This window comes from Jatropha curcas, chromosome 9 (genome assembly GCF_041381405.1).
Source record: "Jatropha curcas cultivar XTBG-Jc1 chromosome 9, XTBG_Jcur_1.0, whole genome shotgun sequence".
NCBI classification, from domain to species: domain Eukaryota; kingdom Viridiplantae; phylum Streptophyta; class Magnoliopsida; order Malpighiales; family Euphorbiaceae; genus Jatropha; species Jatropha curcas.
Genome location: NC_143159.1, coordinates 26,726,236 through 26,745,809, shown reverse-complemented (window position 1 = coordinate 26,745,809; position 19,574 = coordinate 26,726,236). Strand labels below are relative to the sequence as shown.

The following is a 19,574-nucleotide window of genomic DNA, read 5'->3' as shown; positions in this document are numbered from 1 at the left end:
GGATAAGAGGGAGTCAAATTATATTTTGAAGGGTGGAAATTGAATAATGAAAAATACAATAATACTATTATTTTGTAATTTTTTAGAAAATAAAGAAGTGGGCAATCGGCCCTTTAGCCACGTTCGCCGGGGAAAAGTACTGGTGTTTTGCTTCCGTTGAGAAATGCGCGTAAGAAGGAAATACAAGTGCGTTTCAATGATGGTTGGGAACAGAATGAGGAGTTACAACATGTAAATATAACTAAACTCTTGTTGCACTCACTGTAAATATGACATTATTATTTATTGAATATAATATAAATACATCGGATTTCATTAATTAATTACTTCAAATCAATATAACATAGAATAAAATTATCATAACTAAAATATCACAATTTAAGTTCACTGATTTAATAATAAAATTTTCTTAATATAAATATATCGTATCACATGTTTATATATCTATTTACATTAGCTTTTGAAATTGATGGTTACGTTAAGAGGCGATGGACTATCTATTAAAAAGTATATCCATATTAATTAAATGCAATAATAATTGATTATCATGTACAGAAATATATTAATAATCCAAATTAAATATATAATATATGCTCACAGTAAGATCTTTGAGCAGGAGATTAATTGAATGGAGAGGAGCCAACTTCTCTATTCTCAAGGTAGATTTGTCTAGTGTAAACTCGAAATAAAATTATAAAATAAATAATGAGAAAGCTTTCATTGCCTAAAGAACTTCCTCCTCTCAAAACTGTTCCCAAAATCTCTCTCCCCCTCTCTCTCTCTCTCTCTCTCTGAGCTCTTTATCTCATGTTGCAAGAAAGAAGTAAAATTTCCTTCTTTTCCCAATTGGGTTCCAACATTTTATCCTATTCTATTGTAGACAATAATTTGCTAATTATTCAGTATTTCTCATCTTCTACCTCCAACCTTGATCTCAAACATGGAGAATTCAGGTCGGGTAATAGTGACCATAGGGACTGTGTCAGGCCCTTTCTTCAAAGAAAGCATGGTTTGCCAGTACAAAGACATGATCAGGCCCACCCGTGGTATTTTTCTAGGAGACAATCCTTTCGATTTTACCTTTCCTATTCTTCTTCTTCAAATTTCATTAATCTTTCTCACCACCAGATTCATTTATCTTTTCTTGAAACCTCTTCGACAAAGTATTCTCACTGCAGAAGTTTTGGTAAGCCGTTAATATGTATTGCTTTTATATATATATATATATAAACATACATATAATTCCTTTTGAATGTTTATCAAGACAATCCCTTTTGGAATTCTTCCTTCTGATTATATTTTTGTGATATGATTTGTTCCAATCAGGCTGGAATACTTTTAGGTCCTTCATTTCTATGGCATTATTGTCCAGCTCTAGTGAGAATATTTCCACCAGGAGGCAGGATAATTCTTAACATAATTGCACAGATGGGTCTGATCCTTCATATATTTATACTATCATTACAGATGAATACCAACATAATAAAGCATGCAGGTGCTAGTGAAGCTCTAATTGGTATAACTGGTTTTCTGTTGCCTGCAATAATTGGCTGGTTAACATTCAAAACCTTTATGCAGATAAACGGCGTAGATGAGCGAGTAACTCGTAGCGTTCTTATGATAATTATGCTTCACTCTTTGAGTTCTTTCCCTGTTATCAATAGTCTTCTTATTGATCTAAAAATCCTCAACTCGGATCTTGGTCGTTTTGCTTCTAAGATATGCATGATAAATGATATAAGTTGCTTTGTTGTGAGCGAACTTGCATCCACAGGGTCTACTTTTGCTCGTGAATCCTTTGAGATGGCATTAAGCTATATGATATGTGTTTCTATGTTTCTCCTTGCAGTCGTGTTTATTCTTCGACCATTTATAATATGGATGACAAGATTCGACGAACAAGGACAAACCATGGATGAAATTCACTTCTTTCTAATCTTAACTTCAGTTCTAATTTGTTCTCTTTTATCTGAGATTCTTGGCCAGAATTTTCTCTTTGGACCACTTCTTTTGGGCTTGATTTTGCCGGATGGACCTCCATTAAGTACAGAAATGGAACATAAGCTCCAAGCAGTTACTAATGGATTGTTGCTTCCTTGTTTTTGTGCCTTTAGTGGTTTGAACGTGAACATATTTGCAAGTGAAACTGAAGACTTTCATGGGATGTTCAAAATCATTGTGGTTGTGACCTACATAGCCAAGTTCATAGGCGTCATACTTCCAGCTCTTTGTTGTGGTGTGACCTTTTCTGATGCCTTGTGTCTTGGTTTGATCATGTGCTGCAAAGGCATTATTGAGGTTGCTATGTATGTCAAGTTGGTGGATTCCAAGGTATAAATCAAACTCTTTCTGAATTGTGAATTGTGAATTGTGTTTATGTTTTGTTTTATCATGTTTTTAATTTCATTTCTTTAGTTCAACACTTACTTAATTTCACCCATCATACCACTGACTATACCTCTTATTACATTTGCGTACCAAAATTTCAATTTGTTACGCGAAAATATCATATCTTTAATTTGTGTTTCGCTAAAATGCATCCGTTAATCTAGCCGTTTGATATTAGACGGAATGCTGACATAGGGCGTTAGAACGTAAAAAGTTGCTCTATCAGTCCTACCAAGTCAGACATCAATTAAATCGCTCTCTATTCCATGCAAAAGGTCATTTCTCTCTCTCTTGCCCAAACGTTTCTCTCTCCTACCCATCAGTCTCTTCGTCTTTATCTTTTGAGTTTCAATCTGAACTTTCGTCACTTTCTTTCCTTTCCTCGTTTTCTTTTCCAGCAATGATAGGGACTTTCATCGTTTTCTTCCACCCCACCTTAACAAATAGCTAGAAAAGAACAAAACAACGACCAAAACAACCACAATCACATCTAAAAAAACGTTTAATTTCTTATTACCGCTTCAACTTCTATCTTCTCTTTCTCAATTTTATCTATCTTCTTTAGCAACCCAATTATCACCATTTTCATCCGGAATGCACAACGGGATCTATCCATTCAACAAATCGGTAATAACTCAGTATCTGGAAAGAACGGAGAAGAAATCATTTATAATCATCTCAATGCATTATATCTATGGATCGTTAAAAGACAAAAAATTTACCCCATAATTCACACATTCCAAAAAATGTTGCCAGAATTAATCTCAGCCCATGAGGTTCTCATAATCGCTTCCTGCCCACGTTTACATAAAGTCGAACGACCTCGGTGCATTTCTGAGCTTGAAATGGCTAAGAAAGCCATGAAAGAGGGTTGTGGATGCTTCTTTGGCCGCCGATGAGAGCTTCAGCGAGAGAGAGAGAGAGAGAGAGAGATGGGTCTTATTTGGGAAGGAGAGAGAAATTGGATTTAGTTAGGAAGAGCTCTGAGGGCTGATAAAGCACCTTTTTACGTTTCGAACGTGCCATGTCAGCGTTCCGTCTAATATCAAACGGCTAGACTGACGTAGGCTTGGCCAAATCACGGTTCCTGGAACCGGAACCGCCGGTTCGAACCGGTCCGGAACCGGTGAGAACCGGAACCGGGACGAACCGGAACCGGAACCGGAATATTCCGGTTCGGTTCCGGTTCCAGATTTTCTGGAACCAGAACCGGCGGTTCCAGAAAACCGGTCGGAACCGGTTGGAACCGCCGGTTCTCCGGCCGGTTAGAACCGCCGGTTCGAACCGGTTCGAACCGGAGGTTCTTATAAACTGTCACACCAAAAAAAAAAAAAAAAAAAAGCTCCTTTTAGAGCAAAGAAACCCCAGTACCCCACCACTCTGTCCACCCAACCTTAGACACAATAAAATTATAAACCCTACGCCTACACCCTACAAAGGGACAACAGAAAAATGAAATAAAAAAATAAATACATATTCTTCTTATAATTATTGGTCTGAACGTTGTGTTTTTTTTTTTTTATTTTATTGTGAAATCTATTAATTATTCCTCCCAATAGCTATAAACGGCTATATAACGGCTAGTTTCAAGGGTATTTTTGAAAAATTAATTTTTTGGATTTATTATAAATACCTCATTTCATTTACAAATTCATTACAAAAAAATCTCTACTCTCTCTACTTACTCTCTCTACAATATTTTTTTAAATTATATTCAAACTTTTTTAAACAAAAAATAATTTCAGTTGAAGAATTTTTTTGTAAAAAATAATTATATTCAAGTCTTTAAAAAAATAAATTTAATTGTAGAATTTTTTAATTTTTTAGGTGTATTTTTTTTACAAATAACTTTCACAAATTTATTAAATTTTGAAAACCGGTCTTCAAAATTTAAAATTTAAAATTATGTGATTCACCGGAAAATCGATCGGAACCGTCGGTTTTATCACCGGACCGGAACCGGAACCGGAACCGGAACCGGACTTTTTCGGTTCGGTTCCGGTTCCAGTTTTTTTGGAACCGGAACCGCCGGTTCTGGAACCGGAACCGCCGGTTCCGGAACCGTGGCCACCCCTAGACTGACGGATTTATTTTAGCGAAATACAAATTAAAGATTTTATATTTTTGCGTGAAATTTTAGTATACCAATATAATAGGGGTGTCATCCAGGTACGGTGAGTGAAATTAAGCCTTCAACGCTTAGCATAACTGTAAAACATGTGTGCTATATTTGGTACACTGTGATAGAACATAATGTAACATAATTGAGGCATTTATAGTGTAATGTTATCCTTAAGATGCTTTATGATTACATTATATTACGTTTCATTCCGGCTTACCAAACGGAGCTTTTTTATATTTACGTATATATACAGGTACTGGACGTCCATTCCTTTAACTTTCTGCTTGTCTCATTGCTGATTGTGACTGGATTTGCTAGACCTATTGTTTCTTATCTGTATGATCCATCTAAGAGGTACAAAACAGTAAGTAGAAGGACCATTCAAGGCTCAAACTACCACTTGCAGCTAAGAGTATTAGTTTGTATTTACAACGAAGAAAATGTTCCTATGATCATCAACCTCCTTAAAGCTTGTAATCCTACCAGATACAATTGTATTACTGTCTTTGTCTTGCAACTCATGAAGCTTAGTGGTCGAGCATCAGCAATACTCATGCCTCATCACCAATTAGACAACCTCAATTTAACTGCAGGATACAATTCATTGCACATTGTTAATGCCTTCGAGCGTCTCGAACAGGAATATACGGGGAGTGTTTTAGTGCAACACTTCACTGCTATATCACCATACAAAAGCATGCATACTGATATATGCACAGTTGCGTCAGATAAAAGGACAACTATAATAATTTTACCCTTTCATAAGAGATGGGGTATTGATGGAAGAATAGGATCGGTTAATTCCTCTATTAGGCGTGTCAATAAGCATGTAATGGAATGGGCTCCTTGTTCTGTTGGATTGTTCATCGATCGAGGAGAAATGGGTATAAACCAAACTGTACTAACAAGCTATTCATTGTATCAGATAGCGATGCTGTTCTTCGGTGGGGATGATGATTGTGAAGCAATTGCTCTTAGTATACGAATGGCCGGGCATCACCAAGTGAAAGTTACAGTGATTTTGTTCAAACACGAAGATTATAGTTACGACGAAAAGGAAAAAGACATAGAGTATTTGCTAGAAAATTTTGCTGATATAGAGTGCAGGGAAAGGATACATTTTGAGAAGGTGATGGTGAGACATGGTGAAGATACAGCAAAAGTTATGCGTTCTTTACGAGATGCTTTTGATTTAGCAATAGTTGGAAGACATAGTGATCCTCATTCTCCAATTATAATGGGATTAACAGAATGGAATGAGGATCCTGCTCATCTTGGTGTCATAGGAGACATTTTATCTTCTTCAGATTTCAGATTTTCAGTATTGGTGGTAGTTCAACAACCATTAAAAAGTGAATTCAAGTTAAGTAGTAGTAGCAAATCCTTAGATTCAAAGGTGTCCTCTAACTTCTCTAAAGAAGATGAATAGGAACCCATGAATAAAAAATAGTTTTTTCTTTTTTTTTTCTCTCCCTTTTTTAGAACTGTATTTGATTAGAATCTAGCTACAATAATTAATTAAACAATTCTATATGGAATTCAATAGTTTAATACAAAGATCGATGCTCGTCACTTTGAGATATAACCTTCTTGTTTTGCATTTTTTTTTCACATTCATCCAATTTTCATATTTTCAATTGAATCAGACGTTTTGTGAGAACAAAATACTTTTTCCTTTTTTATCTTTTTTGCATGAACTCACAATTTAAATATTGAACATAATAAGATCAACTATCATTTTGAAAGGGTTGAACAAGAAATAAAATTCTTGAACAAGTTCAAAATCCCATCCCTCTATTCTCATTGCAGCCTAAAGAATAAGGGAATTAGTTACAAATCACATCCCTTTGGCAGCCACAACTAGCAACAGAAAACAAATAAAAATGAAATAAAATAAAAAGGCATCAAAGCAAAGAAGACTCAAAATTTTGCTAATTGCTAATTATAATTGGATTTTTATGCTCAATTATTATATTTACTTTTGAGTTTATTTATTTATCCTCAATGTTAGTTAATAAAGGGCCATAATTTGGGGATTTTGAATAACAATGACAGCTATTATTATTATTATTATTATTATTATTATTATTATTATTATTATTATTATTACAATGGACTAAAAATTATTGTTAGTTATACAGTAAGAGGTAGTTTTCCCATTTGATTAACATTTAATAAATTAGTGAGATTCCTCGTATCTTGTACATGATATAAGGAGATAAATCAAAGTACTTGATCGACGAAAGAATAATTTTTTTAAAATTAAAAGGACATCTTTCAAACAAACACATAAAAAAGGAGAAAATCTCTGGATATAACAAGAAATTAGATTTTTTTCAATTTTTTTTAGTATCTATCAAAAGAAGTTTCAATAATATAACAAATGCACGTACAATTGACAATTAACTATGAATATTATATGAAATAATGCACAACTGAGCTACTCCTTTCTATAGCCATAAAATAAATCTCCTATAACTTCTTAACTAGATTCTGTTATGAAATGACAGTATACAACCATCCACTTGGAAATTAACAAATGAAATTATTGTTATTACATATTGGAAATTAGTTCAAAACTTTGATAGCCATGTATAATTTAATTTAAAACATAAACAAGAAAACATCTTCAACAACTTTTGGATGCTATTTTGCATATTTCAGTTGTTGAGCAGAAAACAGAATATAAACATTAGTACTGAAAATTTGGTGGCTAAACTCTGTAAAGATAATATAAAAGGCGTAGTTATTCTTTTCCTTTCTAACCATACTTCTCATTCTCATTTTGTTTTCATTTTCTTTACCATTCTGCATATGCAAAAGATCATCATAAAATAAGGATTCTTGTGTATTGAGCACCAAAAAATAAGAACAGAAGCAAAGAACAGAAATTGGCATCAATGAAACTTGCAGCAAATCAAAAACTTATATGCACTGAATTACCACCAAATGTTAATTCCAATGGTATTTGGGAGAATCTAAAATCTCCTCCAGTTTTTGAGTATCAATTGCCATTGTTACAGTTGCAGATTCTTCTAATTTTCTCTATCACCCAAGGTTGTCATTTGATTCTCAAGCATTTTGGGATCCCTGTAATCGTCTCACAAATTCTTGTACGTAGTTTCCTTCCCTTTTTTTTTTTTTTTTTTTTTTTTTTTTTTTTCATTACGAGTCATTTGAAATCTTTCCTTTGAAAATTTAATAATAAAGCAATGCAGGCAATGAAATATATTATTTATCTGTGTGCAGGCTGGGATAATTCTTGGTCCTTCTTTACTTGGAAGCAACACCAAATTCAAAGAAACTGTATTTACGATTGAAAGCCAAGATATATTAGGCACAATAGCCAGTTTAGGTTACACGTTGTTCATCTTTCTATGTGGGGTGAAGATGGATTTAAGTATGATATCTAAAACAGGAAGAAAAGCTTGTGGGATTGGTTTTTTATCTGTGACTGTGCCTTTGGTTCTTGGCCTTGGAATTGAAGTAGCCTTGGAAAAATCTTGGTTAGGAAAAGATTTACCAGATAAACTTTACATAGTAACATCAGTACTTTGTGCAACTCCATTCGCAGTTGTCGCAACCCTTTTGAGCGATCTCGAGATTCTAAATTCAGAACTTGGTCGATTAGGATTATCTGCTGCTATGATTGGTGAAATGGGTACAGTTGGACTTTTTACTTTAGCAACTTTAATTACAGTGGTAAAAGTGATTTCCGTTGGGATGGCTTTTAGAACCCTAGTTTCTATTCTTGCTTATGTTATTCTTGCCATTTTCATCATTCGACCTGCGATGTTTTGGATTGTGCGACAAACACCAAAAGGAAGACCAGTTAAGGATATATACATCATTATGATTGTTATAATGTTTTTTGTAAGTGGAATTTTGTCCAACTCATTTGGCCAACAGATTTACTTTGGACCTTTTATTCTTGGTTTGGCTGTACCAGATGGACCGCCATTAGGATCTGCTGTTGTAGAGAAACTTGATTGTATAGTTTCAGGAATTTTTCTACCACTATTTGTTACTACATCAGCTATGAGAGCTAAGTTTGGAAGTCTTACGATGAACAAAAATTTGCTGACAGTTGAAGCAATTCTAATCTTTGTGACTTTGATTGCAAAAATACTGTCATGTCTCGCAGCTTCAGTTTATTGTAAAATGCCTTTGAATGATTCTTTTGCACTAGCCCTCATCATGAGCTGCAAAGGCATCGTAGAGTTGGCAACTTATAATACTTTAAGAGATAGTCAGGTAATTTTATATTACAAACAGTATAAGAACGAGCTCATCAGCCATTAAATTTTTGAAATTTAGTAATTGATAAGTTTGTTTTTATATAATGTCGAAACATTTATATATCTCGCAATTCTATATATTCTACATTTTTCTCTTATTATAATAACAGAACTTTCATCTCAATTCCTTGCAGGATATTAATGAAACCACTTTTACTTTGCTACTCACAGGCGTTCTAGTCACGGCAAGTATTTTTCCTGTCATTGTGAGAAAACTTTATGACCCATCAAGGAAATATGCTGGTTATCAGAAAAGAAACATCATGAATTTAAAACCGGACTCAGAATTACGTATTCTGATGTGTCTTCATAGTCCTGATGATATCACTTCCGCAATTAATCTTCTTGATGCCTCAGGTCCAACCCGTGATAGCCCTATGACTGTTACTATTCTTCACCTTATAAAGCTAATTGGCCGAGCTTATCCAATCTTTATATCCCATAACATTCAGATCAAAAGTGACATTGCTTCTTATTCTGATAATATCATAGTCTCATTTAATCAATACCAACAAAGGAAAATGGGAGCTGTATCAGTAAACACATTCACAGCAGTTTCTCCACCAAAATTAATGCATGAAGATATATGCACACTTGCATTAGACAAACTTACATCCCTTATAGTCCTTCCATTCCATCGAAATTGGTCTATTGATGGTAGTCTCGTTTCAGAAGATATATCCATTAGAGCCCTTAACTATAATATCCTAGAACGAGCTCCTTGCTCTGTGGGAATCTTGGTTAACCGCGGTAATCTTAGACGAACAAAACAATCAGAGCATTCACGGGTTGCTATCATTTTCTTAGGAGGAAATGATGATAGAGAAGCATTGGCATTTGCTAAACGTATGAGTAATGGCTCTAACATTACCATGACAATTGTTCGACTCATCGCGAAAGAGGAGGATCAAAGTAGTCTAGTAACTTGGGAACAAATTCTTGATTCTGAGGCATTGAAGGATCTTAAACCTAATGGTATTACAAATCAAGATGTTAAATTTATACAAGTAGAGGTGAAAGATGGACCTCAAACTGCATATTTGTTAAGAGAAATGGCTAATCAGTATGATCTTATTATAGTGGGTAGACGCAATGGCGTAGAATGTGCACAAACAAGCGGACTTTCTCAATGGAGTGAATTTCCTGAATTGGGTGTTATAGGAGATTTACTAGCTTCAAGTGATCTTAATGGCAAGGCTTCAATCTTAGTTGTACAGCAACAACAACAATTAACTTAGTTTTTAGTTCATTACCGTAAAGAAATTTGCAGTTTCTTTCAATGTAATGTTGTTAGATTAATCATTATATATTGTGAAATTTATGGATGAAAATCATTCCACAATACTTATGTTATGAACCCAATGCATGCTTAAAAAAAATGAAATTTTAATATATAAATATGAAAAATCTAATAGATAAATCTTTGCAGTTCCATCAACTTAATAGATATATTCCTTCACCAACATGTAACGCCTGCTTCGATCAACGATAATAAAGTATGTGTATATCTACACGAATTTTACGTATAAAGTCATATAAATCGTTATTATTAAAAGAGTTTCACGAGTATATCAGCCTAAAAAAAATAATTTTTTTAAAAACTCAATAGAATCAATTAAATTATAAATTCTCGACGAACAAAAAATATATAACTTAGGGGACAATTTAAATTTTACTTTAATTATATTATTTAAATTTGGATGTGCTCAAAAAATATTAAAAAATTATTTGAAGAAACTAAATTAAAAAATGAAATTCATAAGTCCAACAATTGAAGTGAATGGCTGGATGCGTCTCCGATCTAGAGAGGGAGAGAGAGATTAGCCTCCAGTAATTGGCGACTAAGAAATGCGATCCCTTTTGTCCTGCTAGCGTTGCACAAGGCTCGATGCTAGTTACTAGTTCACTTCATGGGGATCTCCAACCTAATTTATTTAATTAATTCATTTAATTACATGTTTGGTGTTTTAATTCATAATTAATAGACAGCTCATATATCAAACCCATGGTTTGGTTAGTTGAACTAATGGTTTGAACCCATCAACAGACTTAAAATGGAAATTGCAATCAATCCTCTCAAATTTTAGGGTTTCCACAATTCTAGTTTGCACGTAATTACGCTTTTTTTTTTTTTATTACGAAAATAATTGATTTCAATTCTAAAAACAAGAATTAAAATTAATTTGTATTCACCTATTTTGATCAAATTTAAAATTAAAATTTCAAAACTGATTTCACGTCTAAACTTTTCTTCATGATTCATTTTAATTTGATTTTCGAAGCAAATCAAACCAATGGCTATCCTCAACATTAAACTATTTAAAAACGAGTAATGTGTAAATGTGCTTTAGTTAATTAACTTATAATTAATGGTGATTTTCCCAAAGTAGATTTGTAAAAGCTAAGAATGGTGGATCTTGCGATGAGCAAAAATTTAAAAAAAAATAATAATAAAATTAATAAATAAGAAATTTGTAAACTAAAACCAAAGAAGGGATGTTAATAAAATAAGAGGGAATGCATGTGAAGACTGAGTTATACGATAAAATGTTTACGAGGATTTGCCAGCTCCTTTGCTTTTATTTTTCTCTACCTTGTCTTTGTCGCTATTTGAGGACTTTTGGATTTATATGCTATTAATAATACGAGCCCGTATGGCCTTTGTCTCCATATATTTAATAATAATAATAATAATAAATGTTTATGCTAAAATTAACAAATAAATGTTATTAATTTCTTAATTATAAATCAACAGAGATATAGTAAGAATTAAGCATGAACTCATTTTAAAAACAGTTAAAGAGTATAATTTATTTAATTAATTAGAATATATTCAATTGGCATTGCTTAACTTATTTTTAATTGGGCGATGCTACGTAATACAATTAAATAAAAATTTTTATAATATATATGGTAGCGTTCTCCTTAGAACGACAATCACTAAATTCAAACTCAAAATTTTCCGTCTCTGCTTGTTTATTTATTAATATTGTCCAAAATTCCCTCTATTTGTTGGGTAATGCCTAATCAAATGAATTAGCAGTGTTTGACCTTATGAAATTGACAGCTTACAAATAATTAGTTAGAGAATAACATAATATATAGAAATCCTACTTTGTTTCATTTAATGTTAAAAAATCTTTCCTCTAAAAACAAATGGTCTCCATTCTAAGTGGCATGACACTTTGTCTAATTACATTACATTATCATAATAATCTAATCTAAAACATATTTTCTATGTATTAGTTGGACAATCAAGGTCAGCTCTAAAACTCATATAAAAATATCATAAAATTAATGTTAATTAAGCCAATTTAATCACTCCAATCATTCAACTACTACTTCTCTCATCCATTAATATAAGTCGTTTAAAATTGTTATATAGTAATTAAAATAATATTTAATTCTCCTAAATTATAGCAAAATGTTTACTAACTTGATTGAATTATCAATTAATTAAAAAATTACAGAAATAATTATTATATTTAATATAAATAAAAATAAAATTGAAAAAACATCATTAATTACTCTTTAATATTTTATTTCTAGAAAAAAATATCTTAAAACGATTTATATTTATAGACAAAAGAGTAATTTTGAAAAATAAACTAAATTACCTAGTATTTTTACACACATGTTAGGGTTATAGTTTATAAACAAAATAGATTTAGATAAATTATATGAAAATGAACTTGTAATTTGAACACTAAGTAATAATTTAGTGATAAATACGTATACGACCTGCCAATAGTTTTGGTTTTTAAATTCTCCTTCCCTGATAATTAATAATAAATCATTAAGCGAAAGTTTTTTTTTTTTTTTGGGTCTAAATCTTTTTTTTTTTCTCTAGAAAATTGAAAGGAATTGTTATTTATGAACGAATTGTTCTCAAATCTCAAGTACAAAATTATAATTAAAACGAATTGTTGAGGAATCAATCTCCTCATTATAATTAAAACTCAAATTTAGGGCACAAAATTATTTCAAATCATAATTGCAATGAAATTAGTAAAAAAAAACAAAAAAACAGAACATATTTACTTACAATTTTCTCTATGAGATTCATACAATTTCTCATTTAGTCCAAACGATATCGATTTCTCTTGCTTCTATATTCAAACGGATCAAGATCTGATCCACAGTGAAAATTCAGAGTCTGCAACTATTACCCGCAGACCGAAACATTAAAAAAAAAAAAAGAAAAAAACTTATCCACAATTCCAATAACCCCACGTACAATAAAAAAACGTCCCCATTGCATAATTGTACCGGGGATGTCAGATTCCGACACCGGAAAAAAATGTTAGTCTTCGGATATGCTCTGGAGATTAGGCCGCCATACTCCGACACGACCAGTCCGGCGGTCACCACGACGTGAAGATTTTTTTGATGATGAGATAATATCAGTTAAATAACGGTCACAATCTGATATATGATTGTCTTCTGTAGAACTTGTAGTAGTGTTGCATTTTTTGGTCTTCTTGAAGGATTTCTTGGCTGCTTGCTGCTTCTTCTTCTCCGGCAAGGTAGATGCCGGAATAAGGAAGTATATGCTGCCTCTTTTGAGCTCAGATTCCGGCGAAAGGATTAAGATTTTGCGGGTAACTCCTTGAGAACAAGGTTTGCTCAAAACATGATTAGGGTGGGCTTTAAGAACCTCACTAGCAGTGATTGGGCGAGTTATCTCCTCAACGTAGCCGTTTAAATGAACTATACGGATCAAATCTAAGGCTCCACAAGGAAGAACACAAGCCAAACAGCACCTTAAGCTATTACCCATTTCTCTTTCTCTCTGTCTCTCTTTCCTTGGTAAGGGTGTGATCAAAGACTTGATTAGCTTATATATATATATAGAATCAGCTTTAGTTGTAAATACAAACAAAGAAAATAAATTTATATTTATTTCTAAATTACCAAAATGTCCTGAGAGTGACTAATAAATCTGTGGTTTGTTACCTTCTTTTTGATTGCCTTGTCTTAGTAGTTGATATTTTTTTTTCCTTTAGAATCAAGTACGGGCCAGCAGTTCTCGCTTTCTAATTGAGAATGGAACCAAATTAATTTATTTTAATTGAATTTAGATAATTATTTTAAAAATTCAATTATCAGTCGATTTAGATATATAAAATCATTTGGTTTTCGATTTTTAATTTAGTTATTATATATAATTAACTAAATTTATTTTTAGATCTAAATTAGTTTATTTCGTTTGGATAACTAAATTCAAATCGAACCAAATTGATTTAATTATATAGTTTGGATCGATTATCATACCATTTAATTTCGAATATAAATTTCATCAAAACATATTTAGATGAATCGAAATTGAACTAATTCGATTTATTTAATCGAATATTCGCCCCTATAGTCAAGAGATTATTCTCTATTCAAACTGTAGATCACGAAGGTTTTTGTCATTACATTCAGTAGTTATAATCTGTTCCTTGCTGAGATGGAGGTAATTTACCATCTCTTTTGTTTTAAATGATTAGAAAACTTAATTTGAAATTAATGGGTCCCACATACATGACTCAATAACAATGGCTTGAAGGACTCAAAGGAGTGGTTAGGTACGGAATGGAACTCCAAAAGTACATGTTCATTACAAGGTCTTTGAGCCATGATTATATCACACCCGGTAACCAAATTCTAGCTCACTGTTACATTTGGGATCACATTGCCTGGACTGAATTTTAAATATTAAATTTAAATTATCAATTTATTTAACTGAATAATTAAAAATTATACCTAATATACCCTCGCTATGAATCAAGTAAATATCAATCGTATTTATTTTATTATATATATACGTAGTGCTTCTACGATTATTGATATCTTTATATTAAAAATAATATTAATCATATCGATTTATATTTCAATACGGCTCACCAAATAGCTTAAAATCACCAACACCATTAAATTTTATTGCTTCCTTTTGCAAAATATATAAACTTTTAAAATATTTGGGATCTATTTATATGTTTTTGTAATATATATATATATATATATAATATTTATGTATAAAATATTTTAAAAATTTGAACGACTACTGTCCCTTATCGCCCTAGTTATATTACAGTTAGTTTTCTGCTGTCATTTGATTTGTTGGCTGATTGACGTTGATTTGGGTCGCTAATTTAGGAATTTCTATGTAAATATATTTTCTTTTCCTTGTTTGTTTGATTTTGTTCTATTTTGGTAGTTTAGCTTTTATTAGGAGAATATTTTGATAGCTGTATATATTGTATATATTTTGATCTTTCCGGAGGAATGAAAGGCAATTCTCTCTTTCCAAGAAACCTATAGTTTGTTCAAGTTACACCTTTAATTAGATACTAGATACATATAAAATTTTAAAAGAAGTTTTTTTTTTAAAGTGAAAAGGACAATATTAAGATTTATATTTTTCATTATTCTATTAATTAAATAAATATTGATCAATAAATTATATTTTCAACAATATACCAAAAAAATATATAAAACATCTTAATTTATTTTTCTAATAAAAATTGTATTACAACCTGATATAAAATAAGCAATAGAGAAAAAAAAAAATCAATAAATCCACTTTATAGGTTATTAGGAATATTGGTTGAGGACACATTGGCCCTTGATAATTTGCAAGACAACTAAGTTTGCTTTATGAGATGTGATGTGAAAGCAATATAATAAATTAATAATAGCTGGTTTTTATTTCTTTTTTTTAATAATATATTCATGTTAATTTTTATTGCAATCTAATAATGGATGAAGATAAAAGCCTCGGCTCGGTAAAATTAGTAAAATTATATATTTTGATACTATTAATTATTTTAATAGTGATTAATTATTAATTATTTTAATAATTTTTTATGAAGAAAAAATTTTATCTAAATCCGGTCTATAACTCTATATCTCATTAAATAAATTGAATAAATAATTTAAATTATTTAAATTATAAATTTAACTTTTATTTAGAATTAGTTGAATTTTAAAATTTAACATAATATCATATTTTATATATAATACTTCTCCCTCTTCCTCAATTCTTTCGTATTGAAGTCTTTGTTGAAGAAGATCATGACAACACGAAATTGAACTATTGGCAGAACCAAAAGAAGATGGAGAAGATGAAGTGGAATCAGGATCGAAAACGTTGGATCACAAAAGACGAAATTTTGTTTATTTATTTATTTTAATTTTATATTTTGTGCAAATTCTTTATTATTGAGTTATCAAGTAGCGCTCTTAATAACTCAAAGCAATTGAAAACCTTGGATCACCAAGGATATTGGAACTTTGTCTGTTTATTTATTTTATTTTATATTTTGTATATAAATTATAATTTTTTTTTTGAAATCAAGAAGTGACGCACCCATTTTGGATCCACGGATAGGGTGTAAAATAATTTTGTTCATGTGATTTTTAAGCATTAATTGAAACATATTGAAAAAAAAGTAAATATATAATAATTAAAAAAATAAATATATTATAAAAAATAAACATATTACTCAAAAGTTTTGCTGATTCTCTTGAATTTAGTTAAATATCATGACTTTATATATTTAAATTTTACATTTTTATACTATTAAATATTTTTAAAAAATAATATATAATATGACAACAAAATAATCATGCTATCTAGTTATTTAATTTTATTTCCTAAACAAATCTAATTTTCTTATCTATTACAACTTTTTATCATGTATAGATTTTGTTTTTTGGATAAATTATTATTTAGTCCAACAAGTGCAAATCACGTAAATGCATTCATATATTTTTTGAAAAGGTAAGAATTGATTTCACCAAATAAATTGTAATTCATTAAACTAAAGATATTATATATTTTTTATTTTTTTTAATGAAAATTATGGACATAAATCACTGTCAGCTCAATCCTTACGAGTTTCAGTCATCGTCCTTAGGAATCTCTTGAACTTGATGTTATTATTAGCTACTTTAATTGTCCCATTTGCTTGAGGACAATAATGAGATGATTTGATTTTTCAAGTAAGAAGCCTGTTTATAAAAAAATAAAAAATAAAAAAATAAAAGTACAAGGCCTTTATCTGTGATTTTTAATTATTTATTTTAATTTTTAATAGACAAAACTGTCTGTAACCACTTCAAATAAACAGGCTTAGCTGGCACCAAAAAAAAAATTATTAAATTCAATTGCGTGTGGCAGACATAAAAATATGTATATTTCTTTTGGTAGCTCACTTTCAGAATCTTCATGTCATTTATTGAATTTTTATATATAAAATTTTCGTTTGGTGAATTAATTATTCTGTACCTTATTGTTGTTGTTTTTTTCTGCTGTTGAAGCAGAATTTTATTTTATTTTATTTTACCGTATCTAAATATCTAAAATTAAAAATTTAATTGATAAAAGTAATCTGAATTTTGCGACTTGTTTAATATTTTGATGAGGTATATCTTAATTTATAAATTAATTTCACTCTATAATTAAGATAGAGTGTAATCGCAACGAAACTCAAAATTCAAAGTATTTTTACGCTTCAATATATATATATATATATATATATATATATATATATATATATATATATATAATGTAAGCTCTTTTTCTTATAATAGAATGAAAATTAATAAAAAAATTAAACATATCTAAATTTTAGTTTATATGTGAAAATTAAATCTTTATTAAGAAAAATAAAAAATTTCTATATAATTAATTTGTTGTAAATAGACGAATAATCAAGTACAACTAAAAGTTTATTTATATATGAAAATTTAATTCTTATCGAGTAAAATATTGATATACACCTTGGATGTTTCCAAGTCAATTATGAACTAAAAAGAACAATAAAATGTAATTTAATTTTAAAAAATATATAATTTAACCGCTCAAATAATTATGGTAATATACATTAATTTGTAAAAAAATATAAATTAATTAATTATTCTAGGATGTAAAAGTACTATGAAATTTTTATATTATTGTAATTAAATCATATTTTCAATTATACAACGAAATTAATTATTTTACAGTGTAAAAATATCTTGAGCTTATGTAGAAAAATATTACTTTATAGTGTATATATACAAGGGAAAAAATATACGTACACCTTAATTATAATATTTATTATAAATATATATATATCTGTAAATTGTATGTCAAATAAAACATTATAAGACTATATATTATCAAAACCTTCATCCTCCTCCAAGCATGCTGATGCTTCATGTTAGAAAATTAACGGTCATATATATAGTTAAATACTTACTGACAATAACTGTTACTTTCTCTATAATTATAAATAGTTTAATTACTAATTTTAGTAATTTTATTATCCATTGAATATAGCATTTCCACAGGACGAAGCATCGTGGCACGGAGGTTTCCGGCACCGACCTAAAAAACGGACAACGTGAAAATGATTTTTAAGGAAACGCACGAGGTCGGCTTAGTTCAAGATTCTGAATGTTGTTAGATATTGATAAACATGGTTTCTAGCTTGCTATAATTGAACAACGTGAGTCAAGTCTGTCTTGAAGCTAAAACCTAGGTGGAACCCTAATTTTTTAATCTTGAGTTAGTTGATTATCGCTAATCATCATTACTTGCTGTTTGAGTATATGATTAGTAGCTAACCGTAGTACTTTTCTTTGCTATTGTTTATTCTTATTTAAAATTATTACTACTCCCTAAGGATATGGAGATTATTTAAGTTTGATGAACTTGTTTAGATAGGAAGTTTTGTCTTTTCTTTATTATTTTTTTTAATTTTTTTTCTTTGTTTCAGGCTCGATCTGATCTGAGTAGATTAGGGTTTAGGCTTTTCTTGAAGATGGTGGATACCAGCATATGCAAATGTTCCATTTTTGTATTATTTCAAGTCCAGTTAATCCTATTCAATTAAATATTACATTTTTTTAAATATATTTTTACATATTTAATTATTTGATTTATTAATATTTTTTGTTTGGCTCGCACTAGATTTAAAGACTTCTTTTTTTCCATCTAATTTGATTTATCGTTTTTTAAAAGTTATTCCATCTAAAATTATCGGTTTTTTTGAGAAGTTATTATCTATCTTATCACCTATTTTTTCTCTCAACCGATTAAGAAAGAGAGAGTGTTTTTGAAATTAGAGTAATTAAATGAAATAAAAAGTAATTTAGTCAAATTAAAAAGTGTTTTGTCATCATTTAGGTAATTTAATCGTTTGCCTAATTAGTATGCAAAAACTTTAAATGACAAAAAGAATGTATGGATAGAGCATTACGTTTTTGACCTGATGTGGTAAAATAAAATTTTCTAATATTAAGAGTTTCAGGTCTCGTATTCTTGACTTTACAGATAAAATTCACTTAGAAAAAAAATTATTTCTATTAATTCGATCCAACGGTCTTTTTACTTATTTTTATAAATCTAAAACTAATTAATTTTAAGAACTCGATGCACAGATTCTATGCTGAAATTCGAATATGATTCATTGCATCCAATTGAAATTAATTTAATTGTAATAAGAAATGTGCACTCAATTTATTATTAGGATTATTAATTTATTTATTTACACATTGGAATTTTGAAGTTACCAAACCCAGAATTCAATTAGATATGATTCACACGTGCGAGTCAGCTTAATTATTTCTTCACCAATTTAACCAATAATGGACTTGAAGAAAAAGGTTTTCAAAAAAATAAAAAGAAAAGTGACGGAGAAAAGTTTCTCAATTCTGTCACGGTCCAATCTCAAGATTACATTGAATCATATTCCACCATGTATGCCTTTCTCCAATAAGAAAATGGCTAAATC

At 30.1% G+C, this 19,574-nt stretch overlaps 3 protein-coding genes across 4 annotated transcripts; 2 read left to right on the top strand and 1 right to left on the bottom strand.

The window, feature by feature from the left end:
• The first annotated feature begins 647 nt into the window (after positions 1–647).
• ATCHX13 (Cation/hydrogen exchanger family protein) lies at positions 648–6,074 on the top strand. Of its 2 annotated transcripts, none has more exons than XM_089725633.1 (3): positions 648–1,186; positions 1,850–2,331; positions 4,764–6,074. In XM_089725633.1, exons 1-3 carry the CDS (start codon positions 808–810, stop codon positions 5,937–5,939), a joined length of 2,037 nt encoding a protein of 678 aa, XP_089581759.1. In that variant the 5' UTR covers positions 648–807; the 3' UTR covers positions 5,940–6,074. The 2 variants fall into 2 exon arrangements, with proteins under 2 accessions (XP_089581759.1, XP_012078736.1); XM_012223346.4 differs by having other exon boundaries at positions 800–1,186; positions 1,327–2,331.
• Positions 6,075–7,410: 1,336 nt separating this feature from the next.
• On the top strand, positions 7,411–10,046 carry LOC105639317 (cation/H(+) antiporter 4). Its single transcript, XM_012223333.3, has 3 exons — positions 7,411–7,623; positions 7,760–8,764; positions 8,943–10,046. The coding sequence occupies exons 1-3, from the start codon at positions 7,411–7,413 to the stop codon at positions 10,044–10,046; spliced, it is 2,322 nt and encodes a 773-aa protein (XP_012078723.3).
• A 2,771-nt stretch (positions 10,047–12,817) lies between these two features.
• On the bottom strand, positions 12,818–13,628 carry LOC105639307 (uncharacterized). The gene has a single exon (XM_012223321.3). The coding sequence runs from the start codon at positions 13,586–13,588 to the stop codon at positions 13,112–13,114; it is 477 nt and encodes a 158-aa protein (XP_012078711.1). The 5' UTR covers positions 13,589–13,628; the 3' UTR covers positions 12,818–13,111.
• Between the last annotated feature and the right edge of the window lie 5,946 nt (positions 13,629–19,574).